This window comes from Microchirus variegatus (assembly GCF_963457635.1).
Source record: "Microchirus variegatus genome assembly, chromosome: 19".
In the NCBI taxonomy this organism is placed as follows: domain Eukaryota; kingdom Metazoa; phylum Chordata; class Actinopteri; order Pleuronectiformes; family Soleidae; genus Microchirus; species Microchirus variegatus.
In genome coordinates this window covers 11,471,557-11,489,928 of record NC_139820.1, presented here as the reverse complement: position 1 = coordinate 11,489,928, position 18,372 = coordinate 11,471,557, and the positions used below count along the sequence as shown (strand labels likewise).

General features: G+C 40.5%; 1 protein-coding gene across 1 annotated transcript in view; it reads left to right on the top strand.

Annotated features, from left to right (window-relative positions):
- cacna1ab (calcium channel, voltage-dependent, P/Q type, alpha 1A subunit, b) overlaps positions 1-18,372 on the top strand; it is a gene marked incomplete at both ends in the record, with an annotated part of 173,777 nt that overhangs the window by 124,557 nt on the left and 30,848 nt on the right. Inside the window, 6 exons of the mRNA XM_083906330.1 lie at positions 5,055-5,171; positions 5,747-5,812; positions 6,346-6,443; positions 6,553-6,703; positions 8,626-8,753; positions 10,331-10,427. Coding sequence (XP_083762456.1) covers positions 5,055-5,171; positions 5,747-5,812; positions 6,346-6,443; positions 6,553-6,703; positions 8,626-8,753; positions 10,331-10,427 — 657 coding nt within the window. The remainder of the gene's footprint in view (positions 1-5,054; positions 5,172-5,746; positions 5,813-6,345; positions 6,444-6,552; positions 6,704-8,625; positions 8,754-10,330; positions 10,428-18,372) is intronic.

Here is an 18,372-nt window from a genome sequence, read left to right as displayed (position 1 = left end):
TTTGGTAGCACTGACAACTCATGGGGCTGTATCTTACAGTGGCCAACAGGGGCAAACGCACTGTAAACCCCAAAACACCAGCCAATAAGAAAACACCGGCAAATAACAAAACGCCAGCAAATAACAAAACGCCAGCAAGCAACAAAACGGCAGCAAATAAGAAAACATCAGCAAATGAGAAAACATCAGCAAATGAGAAAACACCGGCAAACAAGAAAACACTTGTTGTATCCGCTCTGGGGCTCCAGGGAGGCGGTTAGGTGGTGGTCGTTGTCCCCGCTGTGGCGCTCAATATATGGACAGGCTAACGTACTTTTATATTCTTCCTCCGTTCTTGTTTAAGATAAAAATCACTTCCGTCAAACCACTCCCGTCGTTTCGGTGTGTATATAAAGTTTTTAGAAAAAAAATCCCGTACATTAAACCACTATTATCACGCCAGGGTGTTGTTGTCACGCCAGGGTGTTGGTCTCCGGGGCTGCAGCTGGATGCTACTCCAACACTGCGAATCAACAGGTTGGTCGAAGACCTGCACGACAGCGCCCCCACAGACCCGGAGCACTTCCGTTTTGTTACTTGCTGGTGTTTTCTTATTTGCCTGTGTTTTCTTATTTGCCCTTGTTTTTTTACTTGCCCGTGTTTTCTTAATTGCTGGCGTTTTGTTACTTGCTGGCGTTTTGTTACTTACTAGTGTTTTGTTACTTGCCCGTGTTTTCTTATTTGCTGGCGTTTTCTTATTTGCTGGCATTTTGTTACTTGCTGGTGTTTTCTTATTTGCTGGCGTTTTGTTACTTGCCGGTGTTTTCTTATTTGCTGGCGTTTTGTTACTTGCTGGCGTTTTGTTACTTGCTGGCGTTTTCTTATTTGCTGGTGTTTTCTTATTTGCTGGCGTTGTGTTACTTGCTGGCGTTTTCTTATTTGCTGGTGTTTTCTATTTGCTGGTGTTTTGTTACTTGCTGGCGTTTTCTTATTTGCTGGTGTTTTCTATTTGCTGGCGTTTTGTTATTTGCTGGCGTTTTCTCATTTGCTGGTGTTTTGGGGTTTGCAGTGCGTTTGCCCCTGTCGGCCATCGTAGTATCTGGATTGGAATGATAAACTCTGGGAGTTGGAAGGGGCGAATCTGCCTTTTCCAGCCTGCGATGGTTAGCGGCGAGCTGCATCACAACCTCTTCCGCTGTATTTCAGTTCAATGACTGTCAGGCCGAGTCTGTGCTCTGGTCATGTACGGAATAATTCTGTGAACATATCTTTTTAATTAACTGAGTCTAATGATTCCGTACACCGAGAACAACCGCTTTACAAGTCCCTCATCACTAGTTTGTGTGTGTCGCATATAAAACTGTCACGGCAGGTGGTAACACCCACATTGAGGATGTACTTTTAGTAATATAAAATGACACCAAACCAAATGGAGTCAAGCCATGCAGAGCCGAGTTGTGCTGGAACTGTACAGTGGAAAAACTCAACATAAAACACTAACCTTTGGTTGCATAGTTACCAGGAAACAAGTGTTTTATAGCCCTGATTACAGAATTGGCCCCAAATGAACCAGTAAGATTAATAACTCCAACACCAATCCAACAAAACAACAATATATGTATTAATATTCATTTATTACCTGCTTCCCTTTGAGCCAAATATTAGCTACCATGAGGATTTGTATGTTAAACTCAATTCCAATGTAAACACTTTTATTAACATATTCCATAAAGTTACATTTACAAACATCAATGTAGCTGCTGTGCCATATCACAGCAGTCAAAGAAGCCTCATAATCTGTGATAACAGATTCAGTTTAATTCAGTATTTGTCTAGTGTGAGTCTATATGCAATGGCTTGTGTTCAGGCTGTCTGTGGATCTAAGGTGGATCTGGTGACTGAAAAAGTGTCATCTCGCACCCTTATTAGTCAAAGATTATTCCTAAGTATTTTCATCATTTATTGCACTTTTATTACCTCTTGTGTGACTTATTCACCCATCAAGTGCCCTTAAATGTCCCGAAAAGCCTCCATAATTAGAATGTTTTATCATAATTGCATGAATATGTAGCTCACACTTTCGACCCTTGCTGGTATGATGATATTTAACCTTTATTTACAAGTAAGTCAGATTGAGAGTTGGCAGCAGAGACGGGCTGAACCACATGTATGTGATGTCACTCACTGTTATTGTTGTTGTTGATGATGATGACTGTTGATGTTCCACTGCCTTCCTAACGACATCCATAATGACTCTGTCTTCCTCTTCTATCTCTTTACATGCTTTCTTTAAACCTCTCTACTTTGTTGGCGCCCTACGCCCCCCCCCCCCCTCTGATAAAATCCATCCAATCAAAAATGCACTATGAAATCCTTCATCATGTTCTCCATCCATGTGCTGCGCCATGACATGTGGTGGTGGTGCTTTGATGACGATGATGATGATGACTATATGATGGTGATGGTGTCCGTTTCAAACCTCACTCCACCTCCCTCCAAAAAAAATGTCTCACCCACTCACAATATACTACAACTTTTGAAAAAATAAACACCTTCCTCCCCATTCATCTTTCTACATCTTCGCACATGTAGAATCTGGTTGGTTTGTAATTTATCTCTCAGCTTTCTGCTGCATCCTCATTGGTCATGTGTACCCCTGACCCATTCCTTAAACCTGCCCCATCCCCCCGTAACAACTCTTAACCTTTTACCTCAGTGCATGCGCTTTTCTGAATGATAACATTTTATACTCTTTGTACTTGATTACATAGTTGACATACAGTCTAGAATCACTAACTCATCTATGAATCGATGTAGCCAACAACACAGTTAACTACTAAAATACTATAAATATAACTATATATATATATGTCTGCATCTTTAAACACAGATGCCTAATGCCCCACTGAAATAAGATTTTAGGTTTTTGAAGGTACTGACACATATTCCTCGTTCAGACCTATAGTCTTAGATCAGAGCAGGTGCAGATCGTACCGGTCTGATCTCTGACCTGATCTGTCCTGGATGCTTCCTCAGATCAAATATTCAGACGTGGTTTGAGGAAGGAAGCAGATTTGTGACTTTTGTTTTCAGAGGTTCATAAAACTTTTATATGTTATGTATGAGTTGAGTATATGAATTGTGGCCACAATTAATCTATTTAAATCAGTGTCTTCTGACTTTCAAACATCAGCTACAACATTCAAATATTTGCTATTTCAGACCATGCTTGGTCAGTTTTTAAACACAATCTAAAGCAAAACTTGATTTTAATTTCACATTAGTTCAGCTAAATTAGTGAATCAGAAAAAAAAAGTAAACGTGTGAATCAGAGATTGAGTTTATGTGCTTGGCACCCGCTGCCCCCCACTGGTCTGCATGTAGATCAGTTCTTTCCTTAGAAAAGTACAGTATGCTGCCATCCCATTGCCATGCCATGCCATGCCTGCACCACGGCTGATCAGTAGTCCTTCCTGTTTCTTCTCCTTCCCTTTCCTCCTCATGCTCCTCCTCTTGCCTTGCCTGTCAACTGCAGAATGTCAGAGATACATCAAGGAGTTTGGCGTTTGTACATTAAATTTTAAAGTAAAAAATATTACATTTTAAAGTCAAAAATATTACATTTTAAAGTCAAAAATATTAAATTTCAAAGTCAAAAATATTACATTTTGAATATTGTATTGCTCTAAAACAAAAATTTAAAAATAAATAAATAAATAATTAACAAGGCTCCTGGGTGGATTACAGACCAGTGAATCTTATTTGTATAATATACAATATGTGTGTATATATGGCGTTAATCATGTAGACTCGGTGTTTGTCATGAATATGAAAAAAGGAAAGGCAAAGGTTTTAAAGAAGGCCCTAATGAAAAATAATTTATGAAGAAAGTGGTTAATGCAATCATATTGAAACACCCTGAGCCATGCTCTTTAGTGTGTGTATCTGTGTGTATGTGTGTGCGTATTAGGGGCATTTTTATCAGGGGCATTTCAGGCCAGCACACTATACTAAAACGCCTTAACTGTGTCGCCTACGCCTGCTTAAAGACTGAAAAAACATGCGTCCGATACACGTGCATACAGACACACGTATTGCGGGTACACCAAATAATCACCAGTTCTCTGTGTGTCAGTTCGTTCGCGATGTGAAGGAGATTCACGTCCACAGCCACAGTTCACTAGTTCTCTGTGTGTCAGTTCATCCGCAATGTGAACGAGATTCACGTCCACAGCCACAGTTCAGTGTGCGTCAGTACGTGCGCGGGTCAGTGAGTGAGTGACAGCGCGAACGAGATTCATGTCCTCAGCCACAGTTCTCCAGTTCTCTGTGTGTCAGTTCGTTCACGAATCCTGACTGAACTGAAATGAGCGCAAACGAATCACAGCAGCACGGCAGCACGGCAGACACAGTTCTTCTTACTAGTCACGCCCCCTCCCTGTTCGGCGCACAAACGACTTCACGAGTGATTCACAGAACGCGGCATTTCCACTCCCGGCCGCCACGATCGCTGCTGAGCTCAACTGAACTAAAAAACGAACAAATCAGTTCATGAAGTGATCCCACTCAGTTCGTTCACTCAAATGATTCTTTCTTTCGAACGAATCATTCATGACCGACACAACACTAGCTGCCATAAAATTCCCCTGAAGCGTGCGTGCCTGTGTGTGTGTGTGTGTGTGTGCGTGCATGTGTGGTTGACAGGCACAGTGCTCCATCTTGTGTGGCCTGCTTGTCTCCTACTGGGATCAGTGCATTTGGTTCTCTTTTCTTACAAAAAAGCGTTCTGCTGTACCAGATTGGATGATGACCTTTAAATCTCTGACTTATGATTTCCCTTATTTCCTTCTTTCTCTTTCCTTTTCTTTGTCCTTTGACCTTTTCTCTATCTTGTTTCTACCCGGTGTCATTATGTCTTGAAGTTTTGTTGCTTTTATCCCCTCCTTTCTGTCTCTCTCCCGCTCTCTCTACCCAGCTGTTGTTTTTTTTGTGTGTTTGCTGTTTGGTAGAAGGAGGCTGCTGCAAGTTTGTGCAGTGATTGGTGAAATTAATTGTGTCAACCCTCTCTGCTGTAGAATAACTTCATCAACCTGAGCTTCCTGAGGCTGTTCAGGGCCGCTCGCCTAATCAAGCTGCTCAGACAGGGAGAGACCATTCGCATCCTGCTGTGGACCTTCGTCCAGTCCTTCAAGGTATTCACCCGCTCACAAACGTCCAGTGTATAAGAATTAGTGACATCTAGTGAGACTGCAGAGTGCAACAAAGACTCCTCTACTCACCCTTCCCTTTCCACAGTGTGTCAGAGAACTACGGTGGCCTTCACCTCTCTCTTCTTCATTGGTTTATGAATCTAATTAATTAATGAATTCAGGCTCCTTTGACATCTGGTATTGGAATTGTTGTGTTTTCTGTCATCAGATAGCGCTTCACCACATGTATTTACACCTGGTCTTAACATGTGTCTCCGGTGTCCACATCAAGATCCGATTGCTACCAAATGTCAAAGAAACATTTATTTGCACAATGTGTTTTTGTATGTACCTTGTATTTTTGAACAAAAACACAACTTTTCTAACTGATCTTTTCTCCACATGTTACTCAGTTGCATTATAACAACTACGAAATAAAGCAATTAACACTTCCATGTTTCAAACTCACTGAAGAAAGACATGAATTTATACAATATCTGAAACAATTCTAAAAATACACAAAACATGTGTTACAGTCCAGCAAAACTCACTTCCTGTTTTTCCTCTTGCTCTGTTAGGCTCTGCCATACGTGTGTCTTCTCATCGCCATGCTCTTCTTCATCTATGCCATTATCGGCATGCAGGTGAGTGCTGACAATTAGTTTGTTAGACTTTTCAATTCGATATGGGTTTTTTTTTCTCATGTCATTAACATGCATTATTGCATAATAAAATAATTATATATGCAACTATAAATTAAGTAATATTAGCACCATGTCTTTTCACCCTTTTATTTTGTGTCAATTCCATAGTTCCATAGTCCATAGGGAATCTTAGTGGGTTTTTTTTTTTTAGCTTGCAGGGACATCAAAGCTGTTGGTCTACTGCTGTGTTATTTGAGTTTGTGTAACTCAAATAAATAAATCAAACACTGCACTGCAGTCACAAAACAACAAACTTACTATATGCAGCAGTGGATCACAATTCATATGCCGTGGTCGAAGCTTGGCAAATTTCTCTCTGGGATTTGAGGGGGATTCGAGGGGGTCCCCAGAATACAATTTTTCTGTGAAAACCTCTGGTGTAAAGAATATGTAATGTTTCTCATGGTTTGCAGAAAACTAAAATGCAAATGTGTGTGTGGGTGTGTGCGTGCGTGTGTGTGGTGTGTGTGTAGTTGTTTGGTAACCTGGCACTGGATGAGGAGGAATATAGTGCCATCGATGAGCACAATAACTTCAGAACCTTTATCATGGCCCTGATGCTGCTGTTCAGGTCAGTCCTCTCCTTCTGTCTTCTTCGCTCTCCAGCAGCTAACATGCTTTTCTTGTCCTGTTGTGGCTGCTTGCTCACTCAGTCTTTCTCCATGTGTTCACACATGCAGGAGCGCCACCGGGGAGGCATGGCATGATATCATGTTGTCCTGTCTGGGTGGCAAGGAGTGTGACCCGGCCTCAGGGAACACAGAACCCGAATGTGGCAGCACCTTTGCCTACACTTACTTTGTCTCCTTCATCTTCCTCTGCTCTTTCCTGGTAATAAGAAAACAAACAGAACTTTGTCAACTAAGTTCACACTGTGTTGGTTAAGCCTGTCAGCTCCACACAACAAAGCGTTCAATTGGTTGTGGGTAGTGAAGTGTTTCTTTTTGGCACTGGTAATAAAACATGTTTTTCTTATAACTGTTGATGTCATACAAATGTGGAGCTTCTATTGGGAATATATGTCTTTCTTATGTCCCTGCACACATCGTGGGGCAGGTGGCTAAATCATTAATTTTAATGTCACCTTGATTATTGTGCACCTGTATGGTCATCTGCATCTAAGGGTCAACTAAAGAAATTACAAACTGCCCAGAATAGAGCTGCCAGGTTAGTATCGTATAGTATACCGTCGACTCTCATGGTTAACAATAGATCAACCAGTTTTCTTATATAACCAAATTTTCAAGTGTGATCAGGTTCATTCTCATTTGACGTGGCATCAATTATTGGAATAATTGTCCACTGAATATACGTAAACTGAATAGCAAAGTATCTTTCAAGTACCATCTGAGAATGCACTATTTAAGTTTGTGAGTTTGGTATGGACATACAGTACTTACTGTATGAATGTAATAATGAATGTAATGCTGTTAGAACTTATTCTGAGTATTTTCTGATGATGTTTATAATGATGTCTACAATGTTTTACTGATTGTAGATTAGATTTTATTAAAAAAACATCTTCTTTAGTGGACCCCAGGAAGACTATCTTGTCTAAATTTGGTGACAGCTAATGGGGATAATTTTAAATAAACAATAATAAACACTAAGTAATCAAGTACGAGACTGTACCTTACATGTACAAATGCTTTGTCGCTCCAGTTGTACACTATCAGGGTACAAGCACTGTACCTTCAAAATTTGTACCTGCTTGTTTGTACCTCTAAAGCAGGGGTCACCAATGTGATCAAATGTATCCATATGATCACTCAGTCAAATATCATTGATATTGTTAAAACACTAATAATTGTTAGGATTAAGCACTGGAATGAATGTGTATGCAGTTTAATGCATAAAATGAATCATGTTTATGGTAAAAAAAAAAAAAATGTGGGTACAAAGGGTACAACTGGAGCGACAGCAAAATGTACAGTCTCGTACTTTGATTTCTTAGTGTGTATCGCTTTACAATGTGGTAGCTGGCATTGAGTCGACCATGGATGGTTGCAATATTATGGCTGATAATCACATGTTTTTTCAAAACATTTATGGGATTTTAACTTAAGGGACCATGATGTTGAGCTCTACACCACATCCATCAATCATATGAGATATTCCAGTGAGTGTTGTCACCAATAAGAAATACACTTTTCATTACACTGACAATATTGCAATAGTCTGATAGCATAGTATAATGGTATAAGTATTTTTATTATATATATATATATATATATATATATATATATATATATGGACAATTATTATTTATATATATATAATAAAAATGTAAACAAAAAAGTTTTAGACATACGCCCAAATTAATTTCAACTTGGTAATCACAAATTTAATTACAAACATTGTTATGTTTGTGTGTGACTCATGGTAGCTCATAGTAATCCTCTTTACCAATGTATTACCACGATATTACTTGAGAAATAGCTATAGTATTGGTAACAGTTAATCTCCTAATTACCACTCTATTAGATAGATAGATAGATAGATAGATAGATAGATAGATAGATAGATAGATAGATAGATAGATAGATAGATAGATAGATAGATAGATTAATAGATTAACTTTTAGCTGACAGTTTTAGCTGTTATTGTACAATGTGATGGCATGTGACAGGAAATATTTATTGTATCTTGAATTACATTGTCATAACGGATAATAGATTGAAATAAGATGATATTACCAATTGTGTTATGATGTAAAATTATTATTTATTTTTTTTGTCTGGTGCACCATTCAGATGCTGAACCTGTTTGTGGCTGTGATCATGGACAACTTTGAGTACCTGACCAGAGACTCATCTATCCTTGGGCCACATCACTTGGATGAGTACGTAAGGATATGGGCCGAGTACGACCCTGCGGCCTGGTGAGTGGCTCAAACACGCACCCATACACACTGACACTTACACAGGCAGAACGATGCAAAGTCAGAAAGACATATGAAGCAGCAAATGAAATATACTGAATAGTGACACACAGAATAGTTATGTGTAGTTTAAATCCGAGATAACAAACATTACATGTTTCCACAAACATTTAGTTTCTTGCTGATTGTGAAGTTATTCTTAACACCTGACTTTCTCTACCGTCCCGAAAACGTGATAAAGACTGAAGTCATGACCTCTGCGCACAAGGGTTGTGATGAAACAGGACATGCATCGTGTTGTGACTAAGGTTATGGGTCAGTTAAAGCTGACCTATCTTCTGCCTTCTCAAATGGTGCAGTTTTTGAGATGAATGTGTGAAAGTAAAGCTCCGCTTCCTCTTCCTTCCTCTGTAACAAGTGTGTTTGTTTGACTGAGCATGCATGAAAGGAAGTGTAAATAAATGTTCTCTCCTTATCTACCTTTCTTTTGTATCATCTTTGTCTCCTGTTCTTTTTATCCCTTCCCTTCTCTCTCTCTCTCTCTCTCTCTCTCTCTCTCTCTCTCTCTCGCTCTCTCTCTCTCTCCAGGATCATGTTGCCATTTCTGCAAACCACAGATATTATTTCTGACATCATGTTCTGAACTGAAATAACATTACTTATTTACATTTTAGCTGCTGATGGTGCTTTTGGCTGAACTCAAAATCAATCAATCAAACTGTGACTAACAGTGACTTCAAACTGTGGTCCTGCTACTTGTTGCTATACACCACCACTACTGCCCCCCCCCCCCCACTATCATCACAGGTTTGATAAATACACACCAGAATGGCCTCATAACAACACAACAATCTGACAATCTCAATCTATGCTTAACCCTAGTTCACACTATACAATTTTAAGCTTGATAATGCAGTTGCTAACGAGTTTCAGAAACCTGCAGTCAATAACCCTTTATCAGCACAGCGTTTGGCTGTTGCTAAGTATTAAATATTGAAAGATGGGACAGCCTTGACTCAAGCCAATTAGAGGCCGGGATGAGTTGAAACCCAAACGCACATTTGTCAATCATCATTCCCCGTGTGTGTTCTCATGTGTGTTTTTGGGACCACATGTTCTCGGGTGGTGTGCAATATTATACAATTTGATGTTGGTTCATTAAATTAATGTCCAGTATTGCCAATATCAACCAATGCTGATATGAATCATCAGTATGGTGAGTACATTTTCCATTGTGGTACAGTGATGATCCTACAAGTGAAAGTTGTGTAGTGTAGACTGTAGTGTGGATGTCTCACTTGCCCTTTCAATGTTGTGCCACATTTTTAGTACATACATTTACAAATGGTGATATGTACAACAATTGCCCAAAATATGGCATTCATATGTGCAGAATGTACACATTTCACATTTCACATGGTTTGCAGAAAAATATAATAGCAACATGTTTTGTAAGCACTCTCTCTCTCTGGCTCTCTCTATCTCTCTTACTCACTCTCTCTTGCTCTCCATCTTTTTTTCTCTTGTAACCTGTGTGTTCCCTCACCTAACCTTCCCTCCTTGTATTTTTCTTGCAGTGGGCGCATACATTATAAGGATATGTACAGTTTATTGCGAGTTATCTCCCCTCCCCTGGGTCTTGGCAAGAAATGCCCTCATAGGGTGGCCTGCAAGGTTTGGACCAAACCCCTAAAGCACAAACTTTCAACACAACCTGCTCGCCTTTAAGAAACTGGAATGAATGTCGCTCTCTTTCACTTGTAGAACAAATGATTTCCTACTTTAAACTTTTTTTTTTTTTTTTTACCTCATTTGGTTTGACTTCACTGTTTGGGTTTGCATCATTCAGTTGTTTCAAAGCTCATTTCACCATTGAATCATTTCTTTTGGGGGAGTTTGTATATGCATTCTGACATGACAATGAGAATGTTTGGGACAATGCAGAAATGTACACGCACTAAGACACACTTGTAGACACACACTGGTGATAGTGTGTGAAGCATGAGGTGGTGAACTGCACTTGCTATTGAACGCTGGGAAAGTTTCACTGATGTTTTCACTTTTACTTCAGTATCATGAAGATGCTAGAGTCCAAACTCTCGTCAGCCATCATCTTTTAGTTCTGCTTGCTGTCAAATTTTGCCTCGGCAGAAGTGATCGAGAAAACGTGCATTGTTCTTATTTGAGTTTGGGTGTGCGAGTGACACTGAGGAGGGTGGGGTTACGTTTCGTGAATAGATATTGAATTTGAATTCCTTCATCACACTAATGTTCAGGCCAGTGTTCTCCAGCCTTATGCAACAAATCAGGCAACTATTGGAACCAAAACAACACCATTTTGGCAGGAAGCCAAAAAATTCAAATCCATAGATTATACCAACAGCATACTGTATACCGGGTAAATCCTCTCTTTACTGCCTGTCATCCCAAGAGACAGCAGAGTTGTATCACTGGCTTAAAACATGCTCAAAATTAACATAGAAGAAAGACCAATGGGAATCCACCGGGAATGGTTTCTGATTGAGTCGTGATCACTTAATATCACGTAATAATCCAAAGCTTATTAACTTTAATATTTTGTTTATTTTACATGCTGCTATAAGCATTATCCAGAGCAGGATGATGGGAGTTTATATATATATATGTATATATATACATATATATGTATATGTATATGTATATGTATATGTATATGTATATGTATATGTATATATATCATCATGGAAATAAAGTGTGCAGAGAGCTCATTGGCAATGTTCCTGCCAACATACTGGTGTAATCAAACGGTGTGTAATGTGACGTCTGGAGCTCTATACCCCATCCCTCCACAAAGTTTTATGAAAGTCCATTAAGTATTTTCCCTAAAATGCTGTGAACAAACAAAATAAACCAACAAATTTACAAAGCCCTCCTTGGCAGAGGTAGACTCTGGTGCCTCCATGGCAGAGTCTATGCAAAGTGGACTAAAACGTTAAATCTAGATATTAAAGCCACTATATGGAATACTAATATAGTCCCAGAAGAACAGTTTCCTTCAGTTTTCCCAAATCCCCAAAAGAGTCCTCTAAGGAATTCTAAACTATTTTGAGGCCTGTTGCAAGCTCTTCATAAAGAATGCACTCAGCAATTCTGCGTAAAGTACAGAGGATGGTAATAAGCATAAACTACTGTATGTCTGTGTCGTCCAATTTCTAAAAACAAAAACCTGCAGAAACACCAGCATGCTTTATGAAAGAATAAAGATGCGAGAGAAGTCTGTAGATAAATTGCTGGTCATTGTGTGTTATTTGCCAAGTGATAAAGACCATTTTCATTTGTACATAAACACTGAAAATAAAAAAGCACTATTTTAGCATTTCAGTTTTACATAATTATCACGTTTACTTGTTCTAGTTTTTCCTTGGAGAATTTATGTAAGGATGTATGTATATAATGAAATGAGTTTCTGCTGTTTTAAAGACCAGCAACTGCCACTCTTACAACTGAGCAGTGGCCAATACGATGGCACATATCTCAAAATGCCATGCTTCGCTAACAGGATGCAAATCCTGTAATGGAAATCTTTAAAAAATTGGGATTGTGAACCTCTGCTGTACAATATAGAATTAAACCATCTCTGACAGTAATACTGATATGGCACTGACATGGTGTGCATTTATTGTATAGACAGGGAGCTTGTGTAGGCCACATTTAATTCTTCATACAGTTTAGCTGAATTACTGAAGTATTGTGACCAGCGTCTGAGGAAGGACAGGGGCAAAATATCTGTGTGTGTGTGTGTGTGTGTGTGTGTCAGGGGCATTTCATGACAGCACACTATACTAAAACGCCATAACCGCTTCGCCTACGCCTGCAAAAAGACTGAAAAACCCGCGTGCGATACACATGCGTACAGGCACACGTATCGTGAGTACACCTAATAACGAAGGGTGACTGGTGATATGTGTCATGCCACGTGCAAACTCAGCGGACGTCTGTGTGCATGCTCGTCTCAATGAACAAATAATGATTTACTTTTTGATGACACATTTTGAGTTTAACGGCTTCACAATTCAAGCAGTCCCAAGTATTACCAAGAGAGAGCGATGTGACAGTTCAGGCTATTTCAGTCGCACATGCACACGTTAAGGTGTCTGAAGCGCGTGAAACGCCTATAATCTGTGCACGCCTTCAGTATAACTCATAACTAGAAAATATGCCACCGTCCCCACACCCTGCTGCTTTGGCGCACCGGCTCTTTGGTTTGAACATGCAGTATTACTCTTATTAAATATTGAGTCGTAATTTTGTTACTATATCACCACGTGTTGCAACACTGTGTTAGTCTGTTATGTGTTTGTCTGTGAAATGAAAGACCAAGGAGACGGCGGCAAGTACTGCCTGTAACCCAAACTCTTGTTTATTATTAATGAAATGTAAAAAAAAAAAAAAAAGCTATAGGGCTCTTGGTTGTTTACAAACATTGTGGATGCAGAAGGGCACCACTCAGCGTTTAAGTAGCAGTGTTGTCATGAAGTTAGTCGGCTCTCATGTATGAATTCAGAAAAAAAAAGGAGACGTTTTGCTCGTACTATGCCAGCTTGTTGCCTAGTGATAAAGCAAGTTATGCTTGGAAATTCACCTTGGTGAATGGGCTACAGCTTGATGACACATATGCTTTAGGCGCCGGTGTGTGGATTAATGACGAGACGAAGTGGCCCCGTCTGCAGTGGCCCGATATCCACTCGTACCTGATCGTCACTCCGAGTCTTTATTCCAAGGAGAACTTAAAGTCCTACACCACTCTGGATGCTTACGAAAGTGAACTGTTACAGTATTAGCAACACAACTTGTCCAGATTTTTGCTGGCTGCTTCCTTCAGCTCACTAAACTACCCTGGGAAGGGTGAGCAGAACAAGTACGGCGGACTACGTGAGTGTCTTTGAGGTTTTATTCTACACACAACTTAATAGGTTGTACACCGACAAAGCATACAGCTTCTGATGATCAGTTACAGATGAAAAAAGGAAAATATACAAGCTCCATACCTGATGGAAAGTTCTACACAAATAGCAAAACAAAAAAAACAAAACAACAAATTAGCTTCTAAGCTACGGTAGTTTGACTTAAACCTGAGTTTAATTATGCTGTTGCTCTCAGATGATGCGAGTTATAAGTGTAATAATTATTCCCCAGTGAGGGAAAGCCTTGATTTTTGAAAGTTTATTTTTTTCTTAATCAGATTTCCTTCGTTGGCACTTGTAATTCTTGCACATTTTATGTCAGTTGAACCAATGGCACACAAGTAATACGTATATATGCGGAGAACAGCCGTCGCTGTCAAGAATCACCTGGATACGTGGCAGCGATACATCCATGGAAAAACTAGATGAGACGAGCGTGTGCACAGGCGTGAATGACCCCTCGCTATTTGACTCCCGCAAACACTACACAGTGTGTGTCACGCTCATATAGAATTGTACTTATAAGTGTGTGTGTGTGTGTGTGTGTGTGTGTGTGTGTGTGTGCGTGTGTGTGTGGCAAGGGACATTAAACAGTCTTCAGCTCCACCTCAGTAATGGCTCATCACTTTGACTCCTGCAGCTGTGCTTTTCTTTGCCTGCTAGAAGCCCAGCTGTCAGTTCTATACGAGTGGAGAAAAAGGGCAAACAACAAAACAATTTAAACCCAGGTCCCCTTTTCACCTTGCATAGAACGGTATCTCTAACTAACTTCAAAAACACCCCCTCCTCCAGCCTTCCACTCTTCCTCAACTGTTCTCTCCTCTCTCCGTTCCTCCTCCCAAACTTTATTTGATAATAACCGGAGTAGAAGCCGTGAAAACAAACACCAACCCTTGTTCTCTTTTTCTTTCTCTCTGTCTCTCACCACAACAACCACATATTCACAGCGATCAAAAAAATAACCTCTGTGTATTTGTTTCCCCCCTTTCCTTTCCTTTGTCGGTTTGTTCTTTTTGTCTCTCCTCACGTCTCCTCCTCCCTAAAACACACCTGTGTCCATGTCTTCCCACCCTCTGCCTTCTCCCCTCTCCCCATACTGTTTTTTCTTTCTTTCATTTTCTCGTCGTCTGTCTTTGTTTGTGTGTGTGTGTGTGTGTGTGTGTGTGTGTGTGTGTGTGTGTGTGTGTGTGTGTGTGTGTGTGTGTGTGTGTGTGTGTGTGTGTGTGTGTGTGTGTGTGTGTGTGTGTGTGTGTGTTGGCATGTGAATGTGTGTTTTTGTGTGTTTCATTGTGGCCACCCCAGCGGCCGGATCAGTTACACAGACATGTATCAGATGCTAAGACACATGTGTCCGCCGCTAGGCCTTGGGAAGAGGTGTCCCGCCCGGGTCGCCTATAAGGTAGACTCGCCCCCCACCTTACCCCCCGCGACCACCCCACCCCCTCCTCACCCATCACTACCCTCCCCCCTCTCTCCTTTCCCATTTCCAATGAGGAAGACACCCTCTCTTCCCCTCTAGCCCCTCCTCCGAGACACCTCCCATCCAAGCCTCACCTCCTCCTCAACCCCCTCCCTCCCTCCCTCCTCCCAGCAGTGTTCTCCTCATTGTCCGTCAGTGGTGGTTGTGGTGGTGGTGAGCGCTGTCCTCTCTCCTCTCTCCGACCGCAGGGATGGAGGGATGGGCTTTTTTTCTGTCATCGTGCAGTGAAGTGAAGTGATAGTGGAGTGTTAGTCAGTCCTTTTTGTGTAACTTTTATTCCCTCCCGTCAAGCCGCAGGAGTGCGGGAACAGGGGAGACTTTGCCAGTCCTTCTGCAACCTGCACGGACGCAAGCACACACATTCAATCACAGGGGAAAAACATGGATGGAGTACAAAGTATCTCCACATGCCTGTAATTAATTGAGGAGGTAAGGAAGCAAGAATGAAAAGTTACATTTGTACTTTAATTGATATTTGTTTTGCTCCTTCTTGTAGTATAGGTACATGGAATATTGAGTAAGATTACATTGTAATCCTGTCTCTAAAGTCAGTTTTGTTTAACTTTTATTATGAATAAAATAAATGTAATATGCAAGGCAAAAAAAAATCGAAAGTACAGTGAATCCTAATATCAGGCCACATTTGTCTGATTATTTGCAGTCCGTTATATCCGACAAATGATACCATTTGTGCTGCTCATCGCTGATTTACTTTGCAACCATTCCATTAATTTATGCTTGCTAAAATATAAAGTTTACATAAACCGTTATGAATAATTTATTCATTTGGAAAATCTTTAGCGCAAAATGCAGCTATTTCACACTGTGCAACAATCTGCTAACGATGCAGGTGCAGAAGGACCGGCAAGGGTGTTCTGTCTTCAGTCCTCTGAGTCTCTTATTCCTGTGGATGGCTCTGTAGTGCACATATACACACGCCCACATTACTACACATGCACATGCTGTGCACATGGAATAAAAACGAGTAGGAAAAGTTCTGACAATTACTTAAATTTTTTTCTCTTTTTTAGGATGCTTTTACACATACAATACATTTGTTTTTTATACCTGAGAAACTTGTTTGGCGTCTCTTTTTACCCCAGACCACCAGGGTAAAGACTTGGGTCAAGCATTTCAGCAATCGCTGTCTCTTTGTCTTGTTGTCCACTCTGTCTTTCTGTTTCTCACTGACATCCAGATTCACCAAAATGGTAGGTTGTTGTAGAGATGATTTATTGGTTCGGGTGCTTCAGATAAGAGGAAAGAATTTGTGTATTTTGGATTATCACAATCCCGGTGGTAAGAGGCTCCGAAAAGTTGCCCTGAATATGCAAATATCGTGTCATCATCAATGAAAGAGGGAAATGTGCTTATCACTTAAAACACTGAACATATTTTCTTTTATATTGGAATAATTGGATCTCAATATTGCAGCAGAAGGACTGAATAGGGAATTTTAGTTTCAGCAAGTGATATATTCTCCATTGTATTAATTATTATTCATAAAAACATATTCCTTAATTCATTGTCTTGTTGGACAAAAATAAATGTGACACATGACACAATGTTTTTATCAGTGTTGGGGGTAACGAGTTACAAAGTAACAGATTACAGTAACAATATTACTTTTTTGGGTAACAAAGTAAAGTAACGCATTACACTAAAAATATCGGTAACTACACTACTTTACTTGACTATAGTAACGCACTTTTCTGCGTTACCCATGCCGTGTTTGCCTATGTGTAAAGTTCTGATCCTTTTAAGTGATGTGTGTGCATGCGTGTTGCTTGTGTGTGTGCTTGCCTGGGCACTGTTGTCATGGAGATCGATTTGAGTGACGTAGCTGCTGGTGCGAAGGAGGGAAATAGAGATGGATATGGAGACGCCGGAGAACAGGCTTTTAGCCAGCAGGGCGTCTGGGCGTCCTAAGAAATTAGTTAATTTTAGGCAGGACGTCCTAAAAGTAGATCCTGCCTTTACCTCCCGTTTCCCTCGGTAACCACCGAAACGATGTTGCGATGATGCACGTAAAAACTGCGGCCAGCACGTGCCTGTCTATACCCGCTTAGAGTCTGTCCAAGATCAGTTTGGAACACCAATAAAACAATTCCAACAAGAGTTCACTGTGGAACAGCAGCTATTAAATGCTGGAAAGTCTCTTTGCGCAAAAGCGAAACTTGGCTGCAGCGCAGAGCAGATTATGAACTCTCCGCGACAGAACTCTCTTTTCTCTCTCTTTGAGCAGTTAACTAAAGAGATCAGCTCATCTGATGCATCTGTTATTCCCTTAATTACAGCGCTAAAGGTCTTCTTCACAAAGATTGAGGCCACGGAGTGAAAACAATGAAAAGTGCGCTCTTGAGAATCTGTCCACGTTTTACAAAGATCTACTCGGATCCCCTGTAGTTCATCGCAATCATAATGTATGTGTCATATATGGATGTGGAGATAAAACTGCTCATAGAGGAATTATCCAGTCTGCGTTTTACAGGCCATTATGTATACATTATACAATAAACACTATGTGGGCAGGCTAAGTGATGTTTGTCCACATATCTACACGGTAAATTAAGAAACGCTAAAGTAAAGTAATAAGCAGTGAAGTTACTTTTCAAATCCAGTAACGAGTAAAGTGATCTCATTACAATTTACAGCAGTAACGAGTAACTAGTAATTAATTACTTTTTTTGAGTAACTACCCCAACACTGGTTTTTATATCAAAATTGTATGGCACATTTTTCTTTTGCACTTTCACTTCAACAGTGGATGCCTCTGAGTTGTTGTGAAGACTGCTGGAAGAGCACAGGCAAGGTGTGGTTGGAATGCAAGTTAGTTACAGCACAGTCGCACTTAACCGATGGTGGGCGGCCTAACACGTGATTCTGGCAGTCTTGTATAAAGTACTTGAAAGTGATACTTGAGCAAAAGTACAAGTATCTTACCAGAAAATGAATGAAAAAGTTAAAGTCACCGTTTAGAATATTACTTGAGTAAAAGTCTCAAAGTATTTGACATATACTTTGACCACCTCAGACAACCCTCAATCAGGAGACACCCGCGTCTTCCGTGGCTGGGGTCAGTCGCAGGCACACGGCCTCCGAGCCTTCATGCCCCTAAGTGCAGACCCCTGTTGTTGAGCTCACCCCCCGACCGCTAACCCAAACCGTTGGGCCCACATGAGCTGCCGGTGGACTC